General features: G+C 34.6%; 1 protein-coding gene across 1 annotated transcript; it reads left to right on the top strand.

The window, feature by feature from the left end:
- The first annotated feature begins 386 nt into the window (after positions 1-386).
- Positions 387-26,188, top strand: LOC132550770 (NAD(P)H dehydrogenase [quinone] 1-like). Its single transcript, XM_060214858.1, has 9 exons — positions 387-536; positions 785-1,013; positions 1,327-1,353; positions 1,715-1,725; positions 14,957-15,185; positions 22,914-23,114; positions 23,283-23,527; positions 24,694-24,795; positions 25,877-26,188. Exons 1-9 carry the CDS (start codon positions 387-389, stop codon positions 26,186-26,188), a joined length of 1,506 nt encoding a protein of 501 aa, XP_060070841.1.
- The last annotated feature ends 666 nt before the right edge of the window (positions 26,189-26,854 follow it).

Genomic DNA, 26,854 nt, shown 5'->3' with positions numbered 1-26,854 from the left:
TTGTCTTAAGTTTACCCTACAATGAGTTTCAATACTAGTAGTATAACTATGTATTTGGTGCAACGTCCTTCAGGAGAAATATCACCGCCATCAAAATAGGATAAAGCATGTGCTGATAAACGAAACTTTAAGAATACAGCAATGATGTTATTTTGTAAAACCGAACACGCAGGTTCAGCTTTCACTAACAGTTTTTATCCTGGTTTTATGTTCTGTCCTATCTGTGTTACTCGCACCATGTGTAGGTTTACTGGCACAGTTTTAATACAGTTTTGAGCATATTTGTCTTACAGTTAATCTTAGTAACGAGTTAGTGGCGAGACGACATGAATAAGGGCCGTTTGTGCGGTGAGCGTTTGCATAATACTAATAAAAGAGACGGATGAATGGCCAGAATTATGCTGACACCGATGTCTGGTCAAATGACAGCACCTGTCATCAAATGCAACTCCGGACAATTACACCTGTGTCCAGCTCTCTATATAAGGGAAGCGAAAGAGAAAGTTGGCATCAGTGTTCCTTCCACACCGGTCAAGGTAAGTGCTCGCTGGAATTGGTGTTAGGGTAAAATAGTTATAATAGGTATTAGTTTTATTGATCGTGGTAAACAATATTTGGGAGATCTTGTTACGATTAAGAGAAATTGCGTTATTTATATATTCGTATCTCTGTTCTCATTTATTTCTGTTTAAACTGAAAGATTCTTGAAATTTCACGTTCTCTGTGTAACATTCCACCATCTGCAAAATATCTCATCATTGATATAACTTCTCTCTTTCTACAGACACGAAAAATGAACAAAGGATTTGTCTCCGTTCTTGCTGCCCTGGCACTCCTCGGATGTGTATCCGGCCAAGCCTTTAATTTCCAAGCCTTCACCCCCGGAAGTCTAGCTACCCTGGCGCTACTTCCCCCACTCATCAACCAACTGTCCCTGCCGGTCAGGCCACCCCCACCACCACCACCATTCCTTTTTGGAGGTTACCAGCCTGGCTTCCTTCCACCAACCATCAGTAAGTATGATTTATTTAGATGCAATGTCAATCGTACTCGTTTAAAGAAAAATCAGTTTAGGAAGCTTCGTGTATTGCTGTAGAAAGTATCTGTATTTAAAAATAACTATCAAACATAGTTGGCCAATGACATTTTAGATTTGTACATCACGTAGGAACATGCATTAAGATAAAGTATGAAGGGAGATAACTCCCAGTAAAAGTGGTACACATTAAGATGTCGATTTTGAAGTATTTCCTAATCCGAATGGAAATCCAGGTTCCGAACATAATTTTGTTATGTACTTATATTTTCCATTATTTTTCGTTTCAGTTGAGCGTAGAGTCCGATACCATCCTGGTAAATATTATTGATGAGCGGACATCTTCTCAGGGATGGAATACTTCAAATCATCGGTAAGAATTTGAAACACGTCAGAATGGAATAAATAAAACCTATTTTCATTTTAAATGACACACGATATTATAAACAAGTTCCCTTTTATAATTTTCAAACATATCAGTACGGTTGATAGAATAGAACTCTTATCTGAGATCTTGTATAAGAATTCAATGGCTACACTGTCACATTCATCTACCGACATTATCAAACTATAGAAAATGTCTCGAAGATCAGTCGCCACTACAAATCAAAATTGATCGTCAAATAATAACTGGATCAGGCTTATATAGTAAATTTCATTCATGTTTTTATTTTACAGATCTGATCACGGTATGTGAACAGGGATAGATATGGATAATTTGTGGACGAGCTCAACATAAGCGGATATGACGGACATACATGAGCGCACCAAACATTACGCAGGTCAAGAAATGGACCAGATGTACATTTAACTGTTGTTTTTCACAATAAAATTGTTTAAAATTATTTTCATTCTTTCTCATATTTCTTCGTTGTTATCTTAAGGATACATGCTACTTTGATAAGATTTGCATCTTCTGTACAAAAGAGTTCCAATCGTAGGCTAAAAATTTACAATGAACAGACAACGTTAAAGCGATTGAAGGGTTGATATTTGGTGTCAGAAGACCATTTCTGTGTAAAGTAGCATGTAACCTTAACACTGACATAACAAATCAAGGACTGCTTACCCGGATATTTTTTCTCGAATATGAGGCAGGAAAATCTCGCACTCGGCTTAGCGCTAGATTTTTCTGTCTTGTGCAATCTGTGTGGTAATTTAGGTGACAATTACAATGACATCACATACAATTTGTGTTTATGATGCCTAATCACAAAGAGACGAGATGTACTCGAATCGGAGAACTTGGAATATGAGCTTGTTGATGAAGGTGTATGTAATGTTGACAATATAATGTAGGGAGAAAAGACTACCCCCCGAGTCTGGTTTATCTCGATGTGATATTCTGTAACATCGACTTCGTCTCTAATGAGATTTTGTTACAGAATGTCAGCCCTCGATTTAGATATATCTATCTCAAACAAGTGATTTCTTCACTGATGAACAGGAAATCGACTGCAGCCATTTTCTTCCGTTTCCTGTCCACATGTTACGGTATACAGCTAAAACTATATGTAAAATCTCTACTATAGATGATATAAGTCACCACATGGTACGGTACTAAAACTATATGTAAAATCTCTACTATAGATGATATAAGTCACCACATGTTACGGTATACAGATAAAACTATATGTAAAATCTCTACTATAGATGATATAAGTCACCACATGTTACGGTACTAAAACTATATGTAAAATCTCTACTATAGATGATATAAGTCACCACATGTTACGGTATACAACTAAAACTATATGTAAAATCTCTACTATAGATGATATAAGTCACCACATGGTGCGGTGCTAAAACTATATGTAAAATCTCTACTATAGATAATATGTCACCACATGTTACGGTATACAGATAAAAATATATGTAAAATCTATACTATAGATGATATAAGTCACCACATGTCACGGTACTAAAACTATATGTAAAATCTCTACTATAGATGATATAAGTCACCACATGTTACGGTATACAGATAAAACTATATGTAAAATCTCTACTATAGATGATATAAGTCACCACATGTCACGGTACTAAAACTATATGTAAAATCTCTACTATAGATGATATAAGTCACCACATGTTACGGTATACAGATAAAACTATATGTAAAATCTCTACTATAGATGATATAAGTCACCACATGTTACGGTATAAAACTAAAAAATCTATGATATAAGTCACCACATGTAAAATCTCTACTATAGATGATATAAGTCACCACATGTTACGGTATAAAATCAGATGATAAAACTATATGTAAAATCTCTACTATAGATGATATAAGTCACCACATGTTACGGTATACATATAAAACTATATGTAAAATCTCTACTATAGATGATATAAGTCACCACATGTTACGGTATACAGATAAAACTATATGTAAAATCTCTACTATAGATGATATAAGTCACCACATGTTACGGTATACAGTTAAAACTATATGTAAAATCTCTACTATAGATGATATAAGTCACCACATGTCACGGTACTAAAACTATATGTAAAATCTCTACTATAGATGATATAAGTCACCACATGTTACGGTATACAGATAAAACTATATGTAAAATCTCTACTATAGATGATATAAGTCACCACATGGTACGGTACTAAAACTATATGTAAAATCTCTACTATAGATGATATAAATCAACACATGTCACGGTATTAAAACTATATGTAAAATCTCTACTATAGATGATATAAGTCACCACATGTCACGGTACTAAAACTATATGTAAAATCTCTACTATAGATGATATAAGTCACCACATGTTACGGTATACAGATAAAACTATATGTAAAATCTCTACTATAGATGATATAAGTCACCACATGTTACGGTATACAGATAAAACTATATGTAAAATCTCTATAGATGATATAAGTCACCACATGTCATATTAAAACTATATGTAAAATCTCTACTATAGATGATATAAGTCACCACATGTTACAGTATACAGCTAAAACTATATGTAAAATCTCTACTATAGATGATATAAGTCACCACATGTCACGGTACAAAAACTATATGTAAAATCTCTACTATAGATGATATAAATCACCACATGTTACGGTATACAGATAAAACTATATGTAAAATCTCTACTGTAGATGATATAAGTCAACACATGTTACGGAAAATCTCTACTATATATATAAGTCACCACATAAAACTATATGTAAAATCTCTACTGTAGATGATATAAGTCAACACATGTTACGGTATACAGATAAAACTATATGTAAAATCTCTACTATAGATGATATAAGTCACCACATGTTACGGTACTAAAACTTTATGTAAAATCTCTACTATATATGATATAGGTAACCTCATGTCACGGTATACATCTACAACTATATGTAAAATCTCTACTATAGATGATATAAGTCACCACATGTTACGGTATACAGCTAAAACTATATGTAAAATCTCTACTATAGATGATATAAGTCACCACATGGTACGGTACTAAAACTGTATGTAAAATCTCTACTATAGATGATATAAGTCACCACATGTTACGGTACTAAAACTATATGTAAAATCTCTACTATAGATGATATAAGTCACCACATGTTACGGTACTAAAACTTGATGTAAAATGTCTACTATAGATGATATAAGTCACCACATGTTACGGTATACAGCTAAAACTATATGTAAAATCTCTACTATAGATGATATAAGTCACCACATGTCACGGTACTAAAACTATATGTAAAATCTCTACTATAGATGATATAAGTCACCACATGTTACGGTACTATATGTAAAATCTCTACTATAGATATATAACCACACCACATGTGTAAAATCTCTACGGTATACAGACATAAAACTATATGTAAAATCTCTACTATAGATGATATCACCACATGTTACGGTATAAAATATAAACTATAAAATCTCTACTATAGATGATATAAGTCACCACATGTTACGGTACTAAAACTATATGTAAAATCTCTACTATATATGATATAGGTCACCTCATGTCACGGTATACAGCTACAACTATATGTAAAATCACTACTATAGATGATATAAGTCACCACATGTTACGGTATACAGATAAAACTATATGTAAAATCTCTACTATAGATGATATAAGTCACCACATGTTACGGTATACAGATAAAACTATATGTAAAATCTCTACTATAGATGATATAAGTCACCACATGTCACGGTACTAAAACTATATGTAAAATCTCTACTATAGATGATATAAGTCACCACATGTTACGGTATACAGATAAAACTATATGTAAAATCTCTACTATAGATGATATAATTCAACACATGGTAAGGTAATAAAACTATATGTAAAATCTCTAATATAGATTATATAAGTCACCACATGGTATACAGATAAAACTATATGTAAAATCTCTACTATAGATGATATAAGTCACCACATGTTACGGTATACAGATAAAACTATATGTAAAATCTCTACTATAGATGATATAAGTCACCACATGTCACGGTACTAAAACTATATGTAAAATCTCTACTATAGATGATATAAGTCACCACATGTCACGGTATACAAATAAAACTATATGTAAAATATCTACTATAGATGATATAAGTCACCACATGTTACGGTACTAAAATTTTATGTAAAATCTCTACTATAGATGATATAAGTCACCACATGTTACGGTATACAGATAAAACTATATGTAAAATCTCTACTATAGATGATATAAGTCACCACATGATGATATAAGTCACCACATGGTACGGTACTAAAACTATATGTAAAATCTCTACTATAGATGATATAAGTCACCACATGTTACGGTATACAGATAAAACTATATGTAAAATCTCTACTATAGATGATATAAGTCACCACATGTTACGGTATACAGATAAAACTATATGTAAAATCTCTACTATAGATGATATAAGTCACCACATGTCACGGTATACAAATAAAACTATATGTAAAATATCTACTATAGATGATATAAGTCACCACATGTTACAGTATACAGATAAAACTATATGTAAAATCTCTACTATAGATGATATAAGTCACCACATGGTGCGGTATTAAAACTATACGTAAAATCTCTACTATAGATGATATAAGTCACCACATGTCACGGTACTAAAACTATATGTAAAATCACTACTATAGATGATATAAGTCACCACATGTTACGGTACTAAAACTATATGTAAAATCTCTACTATAGATGATATAAGTCACCACATGTTACGGTATACAGATAAAACTATATGTAAAATCTCTACTATAGATGATATAAGTCACCACATGGTACGGTACTAAAACTATATGTAAAATCTCTACTATAGATGATATAAATCAACACATGTCACGGTACTAAAACTATATGTAAAATCTCTACTATAGATGATATAAGTCACCACATGTTACGGTATACAGATAAAACTATATGTAAAATCTCTACTATAGATGATATAAGTCACCACATGTTACGGTACTAAAACTATATGTAAAATCTCTACTATAGATGATATAAGTCACCACATGTTACGGTACTAAAACTATATGTAAAATCTCTACTATAGATGATATAAGTCACCACATGTTACGGTATACAGATAAAACTATATGTAAAATCTCTACTATAGATGATATAAGTCACCACATGTTACAGTATACAGATAAAACTATATGTAAAATCTCTACTATAGATGATATAAGTCACCACATGTTACAGTATAAAGATAAAACTATTTGTAAAATATCTACTATAGATGATATAAGTCACCACATGGTACGGTACTAAAACTATACGTAAAATCTCTACTATAGATGATATAAGTCACCACATGTTACGGTATACAGATAAAACTATATGTAAAATCTCTACTATAGATGATATAAGTCACCACATGTTACGGTATACAGATAAAACTATATGTAAAATCTCTACTATAGATGATATAAGTCACCACATGTCACGGTACTAAAACTATATGTAAAATCTCTACTATAGATGATATAAGTCACCACATGTCACGGTACTAAAACTATATGTAAAATCTCTACTATAGATGATATAAGTCACCACATGTTACGGTACTAAAACTATATGTAAAATCTCTACTATAGATGATATAAGTCACCACATGTTACGGTATACAGATAAAACTATATGTAAAATCTCTACTATAGATGATATAAGTCACCACATGTTACGGTATACAGATAAAACTATATGTAAAATCTCTACTATAGATGATATATGTAAAATCTCTACTATAGATGATATAAGTCACCACATGTTACGGTATACAGATAAAACTATATGTAAAATCTCTACTATAGATGATATAAGTCACCACATGTTACAGTATACAGATAAAACTATATGTAAAATATCTACTATTGATGATATAAGTCACCACATGGCCCGGTACTAAAACTATACGTAAAATCTCTACTATAGATGATATAAGTCACCACATGTTACGGTATACAGATAAAACTATATGTAAAATCTCTACTATAGATGATATAAGTCACCACATGTTACAGTATACAGCTAAAACTATATGTAAAATCTCTACTATAGATGATATAAGTCACCACATGTTACAGTATACAGCTAAAACTATATGTAAAATCTCTACTATAGATGATATAAGTCACCACATGTCACGGTACTAAAACTATATGTAAAATCTCTACTATAGATGATATAAGTCACCACATGTTACGGTATACAGATAAAACTATATGTAAAATCTCTACTATAGATGATATAAGTCACCACATGTTACGGTACTAAAACTATATGTAAAATCTCTACTATAGATGATATAAGTCACCACATGTTACGGTATACAGCTAAAACTATATGTAAAATCTCTACTATAGATGATATAAGTCACCACATGTTACGGTATACAGATAAAACTATATGTAAAATCTCTACTATAGATGATATAAGTCACCACATGTTACGGTACTAAAACTATATGTAAAATCTCTATATAGATATAATCTCTACATGTACGATAAAACTATATGAAAATATAAGTCATAAGTCACGGAATATATGTAAAATCTCTACTATAGATGATATAAGTCACCACATGTTACGGTACTAAAACTATATGTAAAATCTCTACTATAGATGATATAAGTCACCACATGTCACGGTACTAAAACTATATGTAAAATCTCTACTATAGATGATATAAGTCACCACATGTCACGGTACTAAAACTATATGTAAAATCTCTACTATAGATGATATAAGTCAACACATGTCACGGTAATAAAACTATATGTAAAATCTCTACTATAGATGATATAAGTCACCACATGTAAAATCTCTACTATAGATGATATAAGTCACCACATGTTACGGTATACAGATAAAACTATATGTAAAATCTCTACTATAGATGATATAAGTCACCACATGTTACGGTATACAGATAAAACTATATGTAAAATCTCTACTATAGATGATATAAGTCACCACATGTTACGGTACTAAAATTTTATGTAAAATCTCTACTATAGATGATATAAGTCACCACATGTTACGGTATACAGTTAAAACTATATGTAAAATCTCTACTATAGATGATATAAGTCACCACATGTTACAGTATACAGCTAAAACTATATGTAAAATCTCTACTATAGATGATATAAGTCACCACATGTTACGGTATACAGATAAAACTATATGTAAAATCTCTACTATAGATGATATAAGTCACCACATGTCACGGTACTAAAACTATATGTAAAATCTCTACTATAGATGATATAAGTCACCACATGTTACGGTATACAGATAAAACTATATGTAAAATCTCTACTATAGATGATATAAGTCACCACATGTAACGGTACTAAAACTATATGTAAAATCTCTACTATAGATGATATAAGTCACCACATGTTACGGTATACAGATAAAACTATATGTAAAATCTCTACTATAGATGATATAAGTCACCACATGTTACGGTATACAGATAAAACTATATGTAAAATCTCTACTATAGATGATATAAGTCACCACATGTTACAGTATACAGATAAAACTATATGTAAAATCTCTACTATAGATGATATAAGTCACCACATGTTACGGTACTAAAACTATATGTAAAATCTCTACTATAGATGATATAAGTCACCACATGTTACGGTATACAGCTAAAACTATATGTAAAATCTCTACTATAGGTGATATAAGTCACCACATGTTACAGTATAGAGCTAAAACTATATGTAAAATATCTACTATAGATGATATAAGTCACCACATGTTACGGTTACAGTATACAGATAAAACTATATGTAAAATCTCTACTATAGATGATATAAGTCACCACATGTTACGGTATACAGATAAAACTATATGTAAAATCTCTACTATAGATGATATAAGTCACCACATGGTACGGTACTAAAACTATATGTAAAATCTCTACTATAGATGATATAAGTTAAACACTAGCCAGATAAGCTTCGCATCATTTCTCTCCGTATCTTTTGATAAAAACTTATACACTTCGCTTTTAACCAATCATTACTGTTTAGCATTTTAAACCAATATACTACCATGGACGTATTACAAAATTCCAGGTGAACGATATGTGCCTATAAAGCTTCCCTATGTTTCAAATCTCTGTGATGTAAAATACCCCCAACATGTGCATAGAAAGGTCTTACATTGTCATAATGTTTACTTTCGTGTGGTTACATTTACACCGTAAAGCAAATGTGTTTTACAATCGCCTTGCCCGGTTACAAGGTTAAACATTATATTAGATTGATACACACATATTGACATCCGCTCTCTGGATTCACTTTAAATTTCCATCAGTTGGAATACTCGATACACCAGTTTAAAATGCTATAAATATCTTAGATTGAGTCATTTACGCACAGAAGATAAAAGACGTTCTCCAAAATCGTAGTTCATGGCGCCATTTTCAATTAACTTATTTCAAAATCATTCACGAATAAAGAAAAACGTCATGAGGATATATTTCTCCTTGTAAAAATCCGACAATGTCGGTGAAATCATTTCAAAATTTTCCATTAACTGATACACGAGGTTTTCCTAAGGACACGCTAATTTTCAGTTCGAATTTCGATTTCATTGACTGGTTGACGTTTTTTTGTTCTATACCTTTCCTGGTATGTTATCAATAGATATTTTGTAAAACAATTATAGAAAGTATTGTACAGGTCGTCTTTTTGTTATGAATTATCTAAATTTATCTTCTTTTAATAAGCAAGTAGATCTACCAATGAAGCATCTAATCTGGTTCAATATCATATAAAAGTTTTACTATAAACCAGTCTGAACATGGAATCAGTCCATTTGTCTCACGTGTCCCTGAAATGTAAATGTATGATATGGACAAACGTGAGATAATTTGGGATTGCTTTGATTTTTATCAATGTTTGATTATCAATGAATTAATTTTTTAAGAATTTCTTTTACTGTCGTAGATGATTAAATTTATATCAAAATCTGAATTATTATCTCTGTACATTCATTAGATAGAAATACTTCAAATACATCTAACGCCCATACCTAGCCTATCATGTGATTGTCACATATTTTATTTATCGCGCGCACGCCAATAGTTAGGTCCACAGTAGGTCAGTTTCTTGACCTCGAGGGGCTGGTCGTTGTGAATCGGCCATTGTGATTACCCGCAACATAATCAAATGTACATGTTAATTACTAGATGCCAGGGGCGACAACTTATAAAATCACGTCCTTGTCTCGGCAGGTGTCACACAACTAATTAAAGAAGTAACGTTACCCAACAGGTACCAATCGTCCCATAATAGTGCAGCAATATCTACACGTCAGAAAAAAATCTAACGAAAAAGAAATCGTGTAGAAAAAAATGAATTGTATCAATATCTACACGTCAGAAAAAAATCTAACGAAAAAGAAATCGTGTTGAAAAAATTAATTGTATCAATGTACATTATAGCGTACTGGGCCCAAAGTTTAATTTCAAACTATTTGGAATATCTTTGACTTTAAGTCCCTTAAACTTTAACGATATTTCTGTGTCCACTTCCATCCGCCATGATCTAAATCAACCTTCAAGTTAATAATGCCTACAGAACAAATAGACAGCCTACAGAACAAATAGACAGCCTACAGAGACAGTCTACAGAACAAATAGACAGCCTACAGAGACAGTCTACAGAACAAACAGACAGCCTACAGAGACAGTCTACAGAACAAATAGACAGCCTACAGAGACAGTCTACAGAACAAATAGACAGCCTACAGAGACAGTCTACAGAACAAATAGACAGCCTACAGAGACAGTCTACAGAACAAATAGACAGCCTACAAAACAAATAGACAGCCTACAGAACAAATAGACAGTCTACAGAGACAGTCTACAGAACAAATAGACAGCCTACAAAACAAATAGCCTACAGAACAAATAGACAGCCTACAAAGACAGTCTACAGAACAAATAGACAGCCTACAGAACGAATAGACAGCCTACAAAACAAATAGACAGACTACAAAACAAATAGACAGCCTACAGAACAAATAGACAGCCTACAGAGACAGTCTACAGAACAAATAGACAGCCTACAGAACGAATAGACAGCCTACAAAACAAATAGACAGACTACAAAACAAATAGACAGCCTACAGAACAAATAGACAGCCTACAAAGACAGTCTACAGAACAAATAGACAGCCTACAGAACGAATAGACAGCCTACAAAACAAATAGACAGTCTACAGAACAAATAGCCTACAGAACAAATAGACAGCCTACAAAACAAATAGCCTACAGAACAAATAGACAGCCTACAAAGACAGTCTACAGAACAAATAGACAGCCTACAGAACGAATAGACAGCCTACAAAACAAATAGACAGTCTACAGAACAAATAGACAGACTACAAAACAAATAGACAGCCTACAGAACAAATAGGCAGACTACAGAGACAGTCTACAGAACAAATAGACAGCCTACAAAACAAATAGACAGCCTACAAAACAAATAGACAGACTACAAAACAAATAGCCTACAGAACAAATAGACAGTCTACAGAACAAATAGCCTACAGAACAAATAGACAGCCTACAAAGACAGTCTACAGAACAAATAGACAGCCTACAGAACGAATAGACAGCCTACAAAACAAATAGACAGACTACAAAACAAATAGACAGCCCTACAGAACAAATAGACAGCCTACAGAGACAGTCTACAGAACAAATAGACAGCCTACAAAACAAATAGACAGCCTACAGAACAAATAGCCTACAGAACAAATAGCCTACAGAACAAATAGACAGCCTACAGAGACAGTCTACAGAACAAATAGACAGCCTACAGAACGAATAGACAGCCTACAGAACAAATAGACAGACTACAAAACAAATAGACAGCCTACAAAACAAATAGACAGCCTACAGAGACAGTCTACAGAACAAATAGACAGACTACAAAACAAATAGACAGCCTACAGAACAAATAGGCAGACTACAGAGACAGTCTACAGAACAAATAGACAGCCTACAAAACAAATAGACAGCCTACAGAACAAATAGACAGTCTAAAAAACAAATAGACAGCCTACAGAGACAGTCTACAGAACAAATAGACAGCCTACAAAACAAATAGACAGCCTACAGAACAAATAGGCAGCCTACAGAGACAGTCTACAGAACAAATAGACAGCCTACAAAACAAATAGTCTACAGAACAAATAGACAGTCTACAAAACAAATAGACAGCCTACAGAACGAATAGACAGCCTACAGAACAAATAGGCAGCCTACAGAACAAATAGACAGCCTACAGAGACAGTCTACAGAACAAATAGACAGACTACAAAACAAATAGGCAGCCTACAGAGACAGTCTACAGAACAAATAGACAGACTACAAAACAAATAGACAGACTACAAAACAAATAGACAGCCTACAAAACAAATAGACAGCCTACAGAGACAGTCTACAGAACAAATAGACAGCCTACAGAACGAATAGACAGCCTACAAAACAAATAGACAGACTACAAAACAAATAGACAGCCTACAAAACAAATAGACAGCCTACAGAACAAATAGACAGCCTACAAAACAAATAGACAGCCTACAGAACAAATAGGCAGCCTACAGAGACAGTCTACAGAAAAAATAGACAGCCTACAAAACAAATAGTCTACAGAACAAATAGACAGTCTACAAAACAAATAGACAGCCTACAGAACGAATAGACAGACTACAAAACAAATAGACAGTCTACAGAACAAATAGGCAGCCTACAGAACAAATAGACAGACTACAAAACAAATAGACAGCCTACAAAACAAATAGCCTACAGAACAAATAGACAGCCTACAAAACAAATAGACAGCATACAAAACAAATAGACAGCCTACAGAACAAATAGGCAGCCTACAGAGACAGCCTACAGAACAAATAGACAGCCTACAGAACAAATAGCCTACAGAACAAATAGACAGTCTACAGAACAAATAGACAGCCTACAAAACAAATAGACAGCCTACAGAACAAATAGACAGCCTACAAAACAAATAGACAGCCTACAGAACAAATAGGCAGCCTACAGAGACAGTCTACAGAACAAATAGACAGCCTACAAAACAAATAGCCTACAGAACAAATAGACAGCCTACAGAACAAATAGACAGCCTACAAAACAAATAGACAGCCTACAGAACAAATAGACAGCCTACAGAACAAATAGACAGCCTACAGAACGAATAGACAGCCTGTAAAGAAACACCGATCGCAAGCAAATCGTCAGTCTGTAGAAACAAATAAGTAGCTTATAAAAACAAAAACACAGACAGCAAAATCAAACAGGTCTGTCTGCAAATAGCCACTCTGTACAGAGGCATCATGCGAATACAAATATGAAGCTTGTAGTGTGTGATTGTTTATTGTGAATAAAGATAACAAATCTAAACACTTTATAGTACCTGTATAACAATGCACAATCTGTCGACATTTTTCGGAATTTAATTCTACGTATGGTCAAGAAAAGAACGTTTAACAATATTTAAAATGGTTTGGTCCAAAACCTTAACCCTACATACATGGTGATTCATCAAAACGATCGGCACCAATAAGTCCGTCAAAACACGTGTAAGATTACTATGACACAGTTACGTTTACATAAAGAAGTTGTCATAATCACAGCAAGGACATAAACTGACATAGTGACACCAGAGGGGACATCACTCTGTCATCACACAGAAGGTCTTTATTTAGTCATGTATACCGCCTGGACACCTTGTGACGTAATCCATTGTCAAGGAGACAGGGCCTGATCCTAATTGATCATCCCCTCACTTTCTAGCTGGTATAAATAGGTCAGATCTAACGTACAAATCAGTGTTCTCTAGCTGCTGACTACGGTAATGTATTCCTAACCATTATTTCAGAAAAAACTTATCATTTTCCTAACCTAACATATCCTTCTATTTTTTCTGTTAAAACGGAATTGTATGTAATCATCAACATCACGGGTCACTTTTTGCAATCATTCTACTTTGTGAAACAGACAATGATTATTTACGTTAAAACTTTTTTCGATGTGATTATAATCTTCTATATAACGAAATGAATAGTTCGCGTAGTCAACACAAAATCGATGCTGGAATTTTCACCTATATTCACAGTTAGATAAAATTCAAGTTATAAATTACGTGATATAATTACGTTGCTGTTTCTGTCTGTCTGAAATATCTTTTTTTCTATTTCGTATCTCTGTTCTCAGTTTATTTATGTTCAAACCGAAAGATTCTTGAAATTTCACTTTCTCTGTGTAACATTCCACCATCTGCAGAATATTTCATTATTAATATAACTTCTCTCTTTCTACAGACACGAAAAATGAACAAAGGATTTGTCTCCGTTCTTGCTGCCCTGGCACTCCTCGGATGTGTATCCGGCCAAGCCTTTAATTTCCAAGCCTTCACCCCCGGAAGTCTAGCTACCCTGGCGCTACTTCCCCCACTCATCAACCAACTGTCCCTGCCGGTCAGGCCACCCCCACCACCACCACCATTCCTTTTTGGAGGTTACCAGCCTGGCTTCCTTCCACCAACCATTAGTAAGTATTCTTTAGTCTCATATACTTGTACAAAACCCAGATCTTTTACGTTTTGTCTACTAAAGTTATGCTGTATCTCATATACTTGTACAAAACCCAGATCTTTTACGTTTTGTCTACTAAAGTTATGCTGTATCTCATATACTTGTACAAAACCCAGATCTTTTACGTTTTGTCTACTAAAGTTATGCTGTATCACATATACTTGTAAAAAACCCAGATCTTTTACGTTTTGTCTACAAAAGTTATGCTGTATCACATATACTTGTACAAAACCCAGATCTTTTACGTTTTGTCGGGCTTTATAAGTAGATCTTACTTAGAATAAGTAATTACCTCAGTTCACGTAAAATCTGTTCAAAGTACTTTGAGTTCAAAAACTTACTATTTCAATGCTTTGCATTAACTTGATGAGTAATGTGTTTTTGTGAGCAGCATACATCGGTAATAGGATGTTATGAATAAAAAACTGTTATAGAAAAATGTAGATAAAATTGTCACATTACGGTAAAATTTATTCTGTTTTGCTATTATTGTTTTTAGTTTTGTCAAAAGCTTGAAGAAAAAACATGTTTCTCTTAAAAGTCATTAAATGGACGAAAGTTTTGATTTATTATTATTTAATCATAATCAGCTCAAAATGTTCACCGCGAAAAAAATCGCTCACGTAGTAGTATTGTTATGATATTGACGTTATCAGCATATATACGTGTTCCAGTACTTCGTTTTTACTGCTGTCACTTCAGCGTGCAAACTTAAGTCAAACATTTTACCGTTGAAAGCATACAATTTCTAAAGTAATTTCATACATGTATAGCCATGTTCCCTACACAGAAAAAAATGGGTATTCCCGACGTTATCGATATAAAAAAAAATGATATAGTTTATGTGATATATCTCGTATCTTGTAGCTTGTAATTCAACATATCTGGAGGCTCGTTCTTTCATGATAAAACTCGCGTTTGAAAACATTATTGCGACGTCATAACCAAATGATATCACGTGATCGCCACGTAAACTTGGCGCTAATATTAGGTCATGATAAAACTTACATTTGTATTTGTATAGTATGATAACTATATTGTTTATCGCAAGTAGTTTGGACTCCAGTATTTTTGTTTCTTTTAACAATCAGTAATATATATCATATTGTTTGTCACCAATAGACAGGACTACATTATTGTTGTTTTGTTGTTTACAGTCAGACGTACAGTGCGTTACCATGGCAAAGGTGATGATTATTACTGAAGTCTTTCATACTCTTACGTCAGGTAAGTTCTATCTTTTCTGTATTTCATTAAGGCCGAACTTTTGTTTGTTTTTTAGGAGGTGGGGAGGGTTGGGTTTGAGGTTACACTAACTCATTGTCATATTCCTGTTACTTATATATTGGTCTCAGATTTTTTATAGAGTAGTTACATCTAATAACCAACTGTCATGTAAGTTCATGATTTAACATTTTCACCAAATAAGGTTAAAACAATTAATCAGATGCCGTTTGAACAAACATCTTAATAACACCTAAATCTACGTGATTATTTTACGAATTTGCCGGCTATTTTTCGTTAAATTCAATGGGACTCAATTTAATAATAAGATAATGTTTACACGATGTTTAAATTTGCCATAAATTACCGACGTTAAAATACATTTTGTTTCGATTAATTTTTCAGTTAAAACTGTGGAAGTAGGTAAATTCTATATCAATATTAGTAACAACCAGGTTTATCGTGTATAATTGTATGTACCTGTAATATTGTTAAAATACTAAATGAAGTATCATCTCGACCCTGTTTTTTTCTGGTTACAGGAATTAGACATTACAGTACAATGGACCATGCATGAGAAACAGAATTAGTTGCGGGAAACATGATATAGGGTACATCAACCTGCAGCTTGTGTAAGCACGTGTACTGTGTACTCACGTGCATCACAGAAACTATCGGCACATCACCGGATAAAACAATAAATTATTTTTTTATATAAAATTCTTTTTCTTTGTGCTGATTTGTGTGGTAATTAGGCCACACACCACAATTGTGTGTTATTTCATTAAGTGAACAAATTGAAATGTTACATTATACACCAATATGGTAGACACTACTGTGAGCAGTTCGACAAAGACTGACTTTAGGAGGCTAAAATACATATATGTATGTTCAAAGACTATGCAAATACAGCTGTTTCATCCTTCCGACTTCGTCAGTGATGCTAAGAGATCTGAAGGCTACTGTGAAAAATACAAAATTGATCGAAATAATTGATAAGATATTGATGAGGAGATGCTACTCCCCATGAATTTCGCAATTTTCATATATCTGATAATTTCAAACAGAATGTCAAATACAGGTATAGAATTAATTTAAACGAGACTTGTAAGTTAATGGTACAACTGTGCGAGTTGCCTCCCCTTGAACATCTAATGCACATAACAAGCTAATTGTCACCCTGTGTTAGTTAGTCAGACTGCATATCAATGTAAAATACTACATTCTGATATTGTGGTAATTGTACTGTCCCAACATCACTGTTGATGGTACAAGACTTCAGTAATGTTCAGTATTACTAGTGGTAGATGTATTGTCCCAACGTCACTGTTGATGGTACAAGACGTCAGTATTACTGGTGGTAGGTGTATTGTCCCAACATCACTGTTGATGGTACAAGAATTCAGTATTACTGGTGGTAGATGTATTGTCCAAACATCATTGTTGATGGTACAAGACTTCACTATTACTGGTGGTAGATGTATTGTCCCAACGTCACTGTTGATGGTACAAGACGTCAGTATTACTGGTGGTAGGTGTATTGTCCCAACATCACTGTTGATGGTACAAGACGTCAGTATTACTGGTGGTAGATGTATTGTCCAAACATCACTGTTGATGGTACAAGACGTCAGTATTACTGGTGGTAGATGTATTGTCCAAACATCACTGTTGATGGTACAAGACGTCACTATTACTGGTGGTAGATGTATTGTCCAAACATCACTGTTGATGGTACAAGACTTCAGTATTACTGGTGGTAGATGTATTGTCCAAACATCACTGTAGATGGTACAAGACTTCAGTAGTTTTCAGTATCATTCGTGGTATATATAATTGTATTGTCCAAACATCACTGTTGATGGTACAAGACGTCAGTATTACTGGTGGTAGATGTATTGTCCAAACTTCACTGTTGATGGTACAGGACGTCACTATTACTGGCGGTAGATGTATTGTCCAAACATCACTGTTGATGGTACAAGACTTCAGTATTACTGGTGGTAGATGTATTGTCCAAACATCACTGTTGATGGTACAAGAATTCAGTATTACTAGTGGTAGATGTATTGTCCACACATCACTGTTGACGGTACAAGGCTTCAGTAGTTTTCAGTATTACTAGTGGTAGATGTATTGTCCAAACATCACTGTTGATGATTCAAAACTTCAGTAATTTTCAGTATAATAGTGGTAGATATAATTGTATTGCCCAAACATCACTGCTGATGGTACAAGACTTCAGTAATTTCCAGTATTACTGGTGGTAGATATAATTGTATTGTCCAAACATCACTGTTATCTAATCAAAACGATAAAACCCGATATGTTTTACATGTAACTGAGGTCATTATTTATGACTCCGCTAAGATTCGGACCTAGGACCTCTGACTTACTAGTCTGACTATTAAGTGATCGAGATAAAAGAAAAGTTCTCTCTATGCGAGCGGTACTAAAACATACACTTAATCCTCAGACCCGATGTTTATCATTTAATTCCACTATTATTCAATTAATTTGTTTCGTGGCTTTCGGTCGCACCGTCGTCAGAACTGTTATGATGAGGGGTTAAAGTTTAAAGGTCCCGGATATCCACACGTTACCGATATAACCAGACACAATGATTTACTCTAGTGACTTTTTCCGCTGTTCGAATGTAAACCTTGCACTGTCGTACACCACACAAAATGTGAATCGAACATGGTTTACAACAGTAAGCTGCTTATTGGACCGTACTGGTGTTCCGTCTCTCCTAGATACACACCGAAACAAGCAGATCATGTACACGTGATCAGTCGAACCTTAACGGTAACTATCCACTCGTGACTATTTATACAACGTGTAAAAGGCCTATTTACATGAATGGGTCCAAAGAAACCGAAATGAATTTATTAAAATAAAATCAGCTCTATTTAGAGTTGACACCGGTCGACCAATACTGCAATCCCAAGTTAGGAAAATTTATGTTCATGACAGTAAACCAAGTGAACCAGGACCGGAAGTATAAAGTTTGATTCCAACGACATGTGTGTCTTTGTTGTGTATATACCTGATACACACGTACACATGGAGGTTACCTGTAAACACGGAGGTAGGTTCAACACGTGTAAATATACAGATATTACAGATAACAGGCAATAAGGGTTATAATTGTTTGTATGAGAGGTTAGTGTAAAATGTTGGAGGAGAGATCACGTGTAAAATATGAAGTTATGCAAGAAAGATCACGTGTAGATGTGTGTATGAGAGATCAGGTGTAAACATGAGGCTTATGTATGAGAGATCACATATAAAATGTTGGAGGGGTGTGTGTGAGATCAGGTGTAAACATGAGGCTTATGTATGAGAGATCACGTGTAAAATGTTGGAGAGGTGTATATGTGATCGAGTGTAAACATAAGGCTTATGTATAAGAGATCACGTGTAAAATGTTGGAGGGGTGTATGTGAGATCAGGTGTAAACACGAGGCTTATGTATGAGAGATCACATATAAAATGTTGGAGGGGTGTGTGTGAGATCACGCGTAAATACGAAGCTTCTGCATGAGCGCCATCACGTGTAAACATGGACTTACCTTTGAAAAATTTAAACATGGAGTTATGTTCGGGAGGTTTAACTTAAAACTTGATTCAGTAAGATGAGTTTCTGTTTTTAAAATTGTTTTACTTTCATGGTTTTATGTAACCTTTCTATTTATTGAATGATAAGTTTAGATATGGGATTTCCACCGAGCGATTAACACCCCACTCAATATTAAAGTTCGCTAAATTAGGTGACGAAGGAGATCCTTCAGGGTGAAGCAACAGATCACATCAAACATTTTATTTCAATTACTAATGATATTATTCATGTTAGAAATTACCGAGTAATATTCAAATTTGAGTGTATTGCCAGACAGGTTTAGATGTGTACACGATATCTGATATTAACACATTAGTTGGTACACACAAAACGTGCTGTAGCCGCAGTAATACGTTTTTAGACGATCTGAATTGCATTTTCTAAACGAAATTCTATGATACAAGCATACAAGGAATTGACGTTGACCTCATGTAAGTATAAATTGCTTTCCTCCGGGATATATAGACACTCGCGTGGAATAAAACGAATTACCTTAAGTATTTCAAATTCAAAAGCATCAACACAGTAACAAAAAGTAGGGAGGTATTGCTGTTCCATTCATGTATTGCGTGTTTTGCAAAAAAAGTGATATATACAGTCGGTCAATTTAGAGAATATCAACTCGAAACTGAGAGAACGTGACATTATATTGATAATAAACATAGAGAACGTGACACTATAGTAAATAAACAGAGAGAACGCGACATCCTATAGTTACTAAACAGGGAGAACGTGACACTCAATGGTTAATAAACAGAGAAAACGTGACATACTATACTTAATAAACAGAGAGAACGTGACATCCTTTAGTTAATAAACAGAGAGAACGTGACATCCTACAGGTAATAAACAGAGAGAATGTGAAATCTTGTACTTAATAAACAGAGAGAACGTGACATTCTATAGTTAATAAACAGAGAGAACGTGACATCCTATAGTTAATAAACAGATAGAACGTGACATACTTTAGTTAAAAAACAGTGAGAACGTGACATCCTATAGTTAATAAACAGGGAGAACGTGACATCCTATAGTTAATAAACAGAGAGAACGTAACACCCTATAGTTAATAAACGGGGAGAACGTGACACTCCATGGTTAATAAACACAGAAAACGTGACATGCTATACTTAATAAACAGAGAGAACGTGACATCCTTTAGTTAATAAACAGAGAGAATGTGAAATCTTGTACTTAATAAACGGAGAGAATGTGACATACTTTAGATAATAAACAGAGAGAACGTGACATCCTAGAGTTAATAAACAGAGAGAATGTGAAATCTTATCCTTAATAAACAGAGAGAACGTGACATTCTATAGTTAATAAACAGAGAGAACGTGACATACTATAGTTAATAAGCAGAGAAAACGTGACATACTTTAGTTAATAAACAGAGAGAACGTGACACCCTATTTTTTACAAAAAGAGAGAACGTGACACCCTCTTGTTTACAAAAAGGAAGAACGTAACATCCTATTATCAATTATCAGAAAAAACCTGACATACTATACATATAGTTAACAAACTGGCTGACCGACAATATTTGTTGAAATGTCCGCCCTGTTGCTTTTTGCTATTGACGAAATGCATTATTGGGAAATTCAGTTCTGTTTCACTGTCTTATCATTGATGATATGGATGTGTTTTCTTCATGCGTGTTATTTTTAGGGCTGAGTTCATAAGCAACCACTGCGGGACCGCTCCCGCTGTAGTTGGTAAAACGTCAGTGTGAACACGAAACCTTTAAAAAGTCAGTGACAAACATCAGTGTGGACGTGTATCTCTTAAACGTCATTATGAACATGACTTGTCAAACATCTGTGAACGTGTATCTCTTAAACATCATTATGAACCTGACCTGTCAAACATCATTGCGAACGTTTATCTCTTAAACGTTATTATGAACATGACCTGCCAAACATCAGTGTGGACGTGTATCTCTTAAACGTCATTATGAATATGACCTGTCAAACATGTGTGAACGTGTATCTCTTAAACGTCATTATGAACATGACCTGGCGAACATCAATGTAAACGTTTATCGCTTAAACGTCATTATGAACCTGAACTGTCAAACATCATTGGGAACGTTTATCTCTTAAACGTCATTATGAACATGACCTGTCAAACATCAGTGTGAACGTGTATCTCTTAAACGTCATTATGAACATGACCTGTCAAACATGTGTGAACGTGTATATCTTAAACGTCATTATGAACATGACCTGTCAAACATGTGTGAACGTGTATCTCTTAAACGTCATTATGAACATGACCTGTCAAACATCTGTGAACGTGTATCTCTTAAACATCATTATGAACCTGACCTGTCAAACATCATTGCGAACGTTTATCTCTTAAACGTTATTATGAACATGACCTGCCAAACATCAGTGTGGACGTGTATCTCTTAAACGTCATTATGAATATGACCTGTCAAACATGTGTGAACGTGTATCTCTTAAACGTCATTATGAACATGACCTGGCGAACATCAATGTAAACGTTTATCGCTTAAACGTCATTATGAACATGACCTGTCAAACATCAGTGTGAACTTGATGATATCAAACATCATTATGAACATGACCTGTCAAACATCAATGTGGATGCATATCTCTCAAACGTCAATGTTAACGTGAATTTTTCGAACGTCAGTTTGATTCCAACCTGAAACAAAAACTAACGATGTAAACAGTTCTAAATGAAAGGTGTGAATGAAACCTAACCGAAGGTAATATTCTGTAACAAGAAATTATAATGGGACATAAATATTACATCAAATATCAGTTTGTATGCGAATTTTGAAGATTGGACATTGTTTACATCTAATAGATACGTCGGGCACGTCTTTTGCTGACAAAGGAGTGAACAAAAATGTACTTATCGTCTTTGCCCATCAAGACCGGGCTTCTTTTAATGGGAAACTTCTGGATGTGGCTACACACGTGCTTGAGGGTCAAGGTCATACGGTACAGATATCGGACCTGTACGCACAAGACTTCGACCCAGTGGCTAAAAAATGTGATATTTCAGGTAAGATTTTGTATGTGTGTTTTGAGATTTTATAATCCACATGATACACGTAGTTAAAGCATGGAACTAATGAAATACTTTTCCTAGAGAGCTTTATCACTAATGTATGTGTATCATGGTCACGTGACATGTGCCATATAGGTCTTGTAATCTATAAATTTGTTTCAGGAAATTTAGCAGATAAAAGGATTAATACTTCCGGAGGGAAGAACTGCTATAGTGATGGTGAAATTTCACCTCACGTCCGGTCGGAAATGGATAAATTGAAGGCTGCAGATCTCGTGATTTTCCAATTTCCGATGTTTTGGAGTTCCACTCCAGCTATTTTGAAGGGCTGGTTTGACCGTGTATTACAAGATGGCTTTGCTTTTAATTTTGAGACAAAGCAAATATTAGACAACGGACTTATGGCGGTAGGTACCAAATAAGCACTAAATCAATATAAAAAGTGGTCGGGTAAGAGTTAAGGTCAATGTCAAGGTTAAATACAGTGTCAAGGTCAGGGTTGAAAGGAGGTTCGAGGTCAAGGTCATATATTAGAAAGTTAGGGTTTCTATTCTTACTGATAATTTATTATGGAAATAGGTTAACAATGAATCAATGTGCTTTCGCTGGAATATCACAAAGTTTGTGACTTTCCGTCATATATTTAATCGATATTGTTCTGTCACCAAATGATACAGAGGATATGGTAAGTGTCTTGCCGAGTCTTATACGGCCGTACGAATCAGTGCCAAAGCCAGGGTCACTTTACGTCAGAGCCAGGGTCTCGGAGTCAGGGTCAGTTAACCTCATAGTTAGATTCAGTTCACGTCAGAGTCAGGGGCAGTACACGTCAGAGTAAGGGTCAGTTTACATGAAAGCCAGGGTCAGTTCACATCAGAGTCAGGGTCAGTTCACATGAAAGCCAGGGTCAGTTCACATTACAGCCAGGGTCAGTTCACATCAAAGCTAGGGTCAGTTTACATCAAAGCCAGAGTCAGTTAACGTCAGAGCCAGGGGCAGTTCGCGTCAGATTCTGGGGCAGTTCACGCCAGAGTCGGGGTCAGTTCACATCAGAGTCATGACCAGTTCACATCAGAGTCAGGACCAGTTCACATCAGAGTCAGAACCAGTTCGCGTCAGAGTCAGGGGCAGTTCTAGTGAGAGCCAGGGGCAGTTCTAGAGAGAGCCATGACCAGTTCGCGTCAGATTCAGGGTCAGTTCGCGTCAGAATCAGGGACAGATCCCGTCAGAACCAGGGTCATTTTACGTCAGATCTATTGTCAATTCGCGTCAGAGTTAACGTTTTGGCTAGGTGAATTGTACAAGAACTTTCTAAATCCTCAATGAATCAAATACCCAGGTGAAATTAACGCCTTTTATTATAGTAAAATATCATATGAATAAATATCTTTAACATTATTTGACTTGACAGTGCTCATTCTGGGAAAGTTCAAAAGAGAGTGAAAGTCTCGCTAATAAAAAAATGATTACTTCACAATCGCAGGCTGTCGGATTGAATTTGTACGAAGGTCGCTATCACGATGAGTACTTCCGGCTACAAATATTACAACAGGTGTTAATGATTGGTTTTCAGGGCAAGAAGGCGTTACTATCCATTACGACTGGAGGGACCCGGTCAATGCTGTCTGACCATGGAGTGTCCGGAGACATAAACGTCCTACTATGGCCTTTACAGGTGAGTGACCTCTGGTCAGAAGCTAAATTTTGTTCACCTACATCGGAATAACAATCAGTTAAATTACTTATAGAATAGGGGACAATTTGATATATTTCTATTACCACAACAACAACAATATCAGCAACAACGACATTTATAACAGTCACAACATTACTAACAAGAACAATAACAACAAGAACAATAACGACAACAACAGCATCAACAACAGCAACAACAATAACAACAGCAACTACAACAGAAACAACAACAACAGCAACAACAACAACAGCAACAACAACAGCAACAACAACAACAGCAACAACAACAGCAACAACAAAAGCAATAACATAAACAAAAACAACAACAGCAACAACAACAGCAACAACAATAACAACAGCAACAACAACAGCAACAACAACAACAGCAACAACAGCAACAACAACAGCAACAACAACAACAGCAACAACAACAGCAACAACAACAGCAACAACAATAGCATCAACAGCAACAATAACAAAAGCAATAACATAAACAAAAACAACAACAACAATAACAATAACAACAACAATAACAGCAACAATAACAACAGCAACAACAACAGCAACAACAACAACAACAGTAACAACAACATCAACAACAACAGCAATAACAACAACAACCACAGCAACAACAGCAACAACAACAGCAACAACAATAACAACAGCAACAACAACAGCAACAACAACAACAGCAACAACAACAGCAACAACAACAGCAACAACAACAACAGCAACAACAAAAGCAATAACATAAACAAAAACAACAACAACAATAACGACAGCAACAACAACAAGAGAATCATAACGTCATCTGAAACATTATTTAAATTACAAATTGATAAATCGAGGTCGAAACATGTCAGATGGGATTAACAAATGCTGCCTTCTGACGTCATCAGTGCTGTCATTGACATCTATTTTATTTCTTAAATTTCTTAAATAGAAATTTGATTTCTGAATAAACTGTGTTAGAAGAATTTCAACTAATTAAAAAAAATAACAGAAATCTTAAATCAATGATTTGTGACACTTTATCTTATTAAAGTATATTATCGTTACAGTATGGTATTTTACGGATCTGTGGGTTTGAAGTTCTTCCTCCTCAATTGTCACACGGATTACCCTTTATTAACGAAGCCACGCGTGCTGACTACCTCTCCCAGTGGCAGGAACGACTACGGGAGATTTGGACGGAAGTTCCAATGTCCTTCCCAACATGCTCTGATTATGATTCAAGCACACTTACTTTCATTGATGATTTTACAGATAAAACAAAACAATCTAAATGTGCGCCCTCTATAGGACATCACCTGGATAAACCTCTACCGAGGCAGACACAAGGGAAATCACCAAAGGTCAAAACAAAACTATAGAAGGGTTATATTTACTGCGAGATCAGGTGCAGGACACGTGATTAAACTATAGAAAGTTCAGGGGTCATCTGTTTACAAAGGTTCGTCAGCTGATCAGGTTGATAACACAAATGATCAAAAAATATATATGTTTTCAGAACAAATCGAAAAATTATATTTATAGATGTGTCTTACATCCTGTGTTGGAATGAGGAATCACTGTAATTAATGTTTTATTATTTTTAACGTGTAAGATTATCTTTTATATGAACTTGTCGTTTTACAAAACATGAATAACTACCATAATGTGTTAAACGACAATGCATAGAGGCTACATTGTCAGTGTCTTAAAATTGAGCTGCATTTTGGCGAGGGTGAAGAAAGACAAAAGTGGCGAGCTTCGTTTGTCTTTCTGTCCCGAGCCAAAATACCGCTGATATTTTAAGAAATTGACAATGTATTCTATTTATCCTGCAACATTGATTGAAAATCAGACTATTGAAACTTAAACAGTTTTGTTGTCCAATCTGTGTTTTCCTGATGTTGGCGTTACGCTGAATTTTTGCCTGATGACGGACGCCAAAATAATTTCTCCGCATGGAAGCACAGTTCCAAACATCATTGGATATAACAGCGATTTACGAATTTTCATAAATCAACTTGTTCATAACAACATGTCAAATCGCT

This window comes from Ylistrum balloti, unplaced genomic scaffold (assembly GCF_031769215.1).
Source record: "Ylistrum balloti isolate Yb309-2 unplaced genomic scaffold, AGI_CSIRO_Ybal_v1 Utg370148, whole genome shotgun sequence".
NCBI classification, from domain to species: Eukaryota; Metazoa; Mollusca; class Bivalvia; order Pectinida; family Pectinidae; genus Ylistrum; species Ylistrum balloti.
Note: the sequence above shows the minus strand (reverse complement) of the source record. Positions and strands in the feature narration are given on the sequence as shown.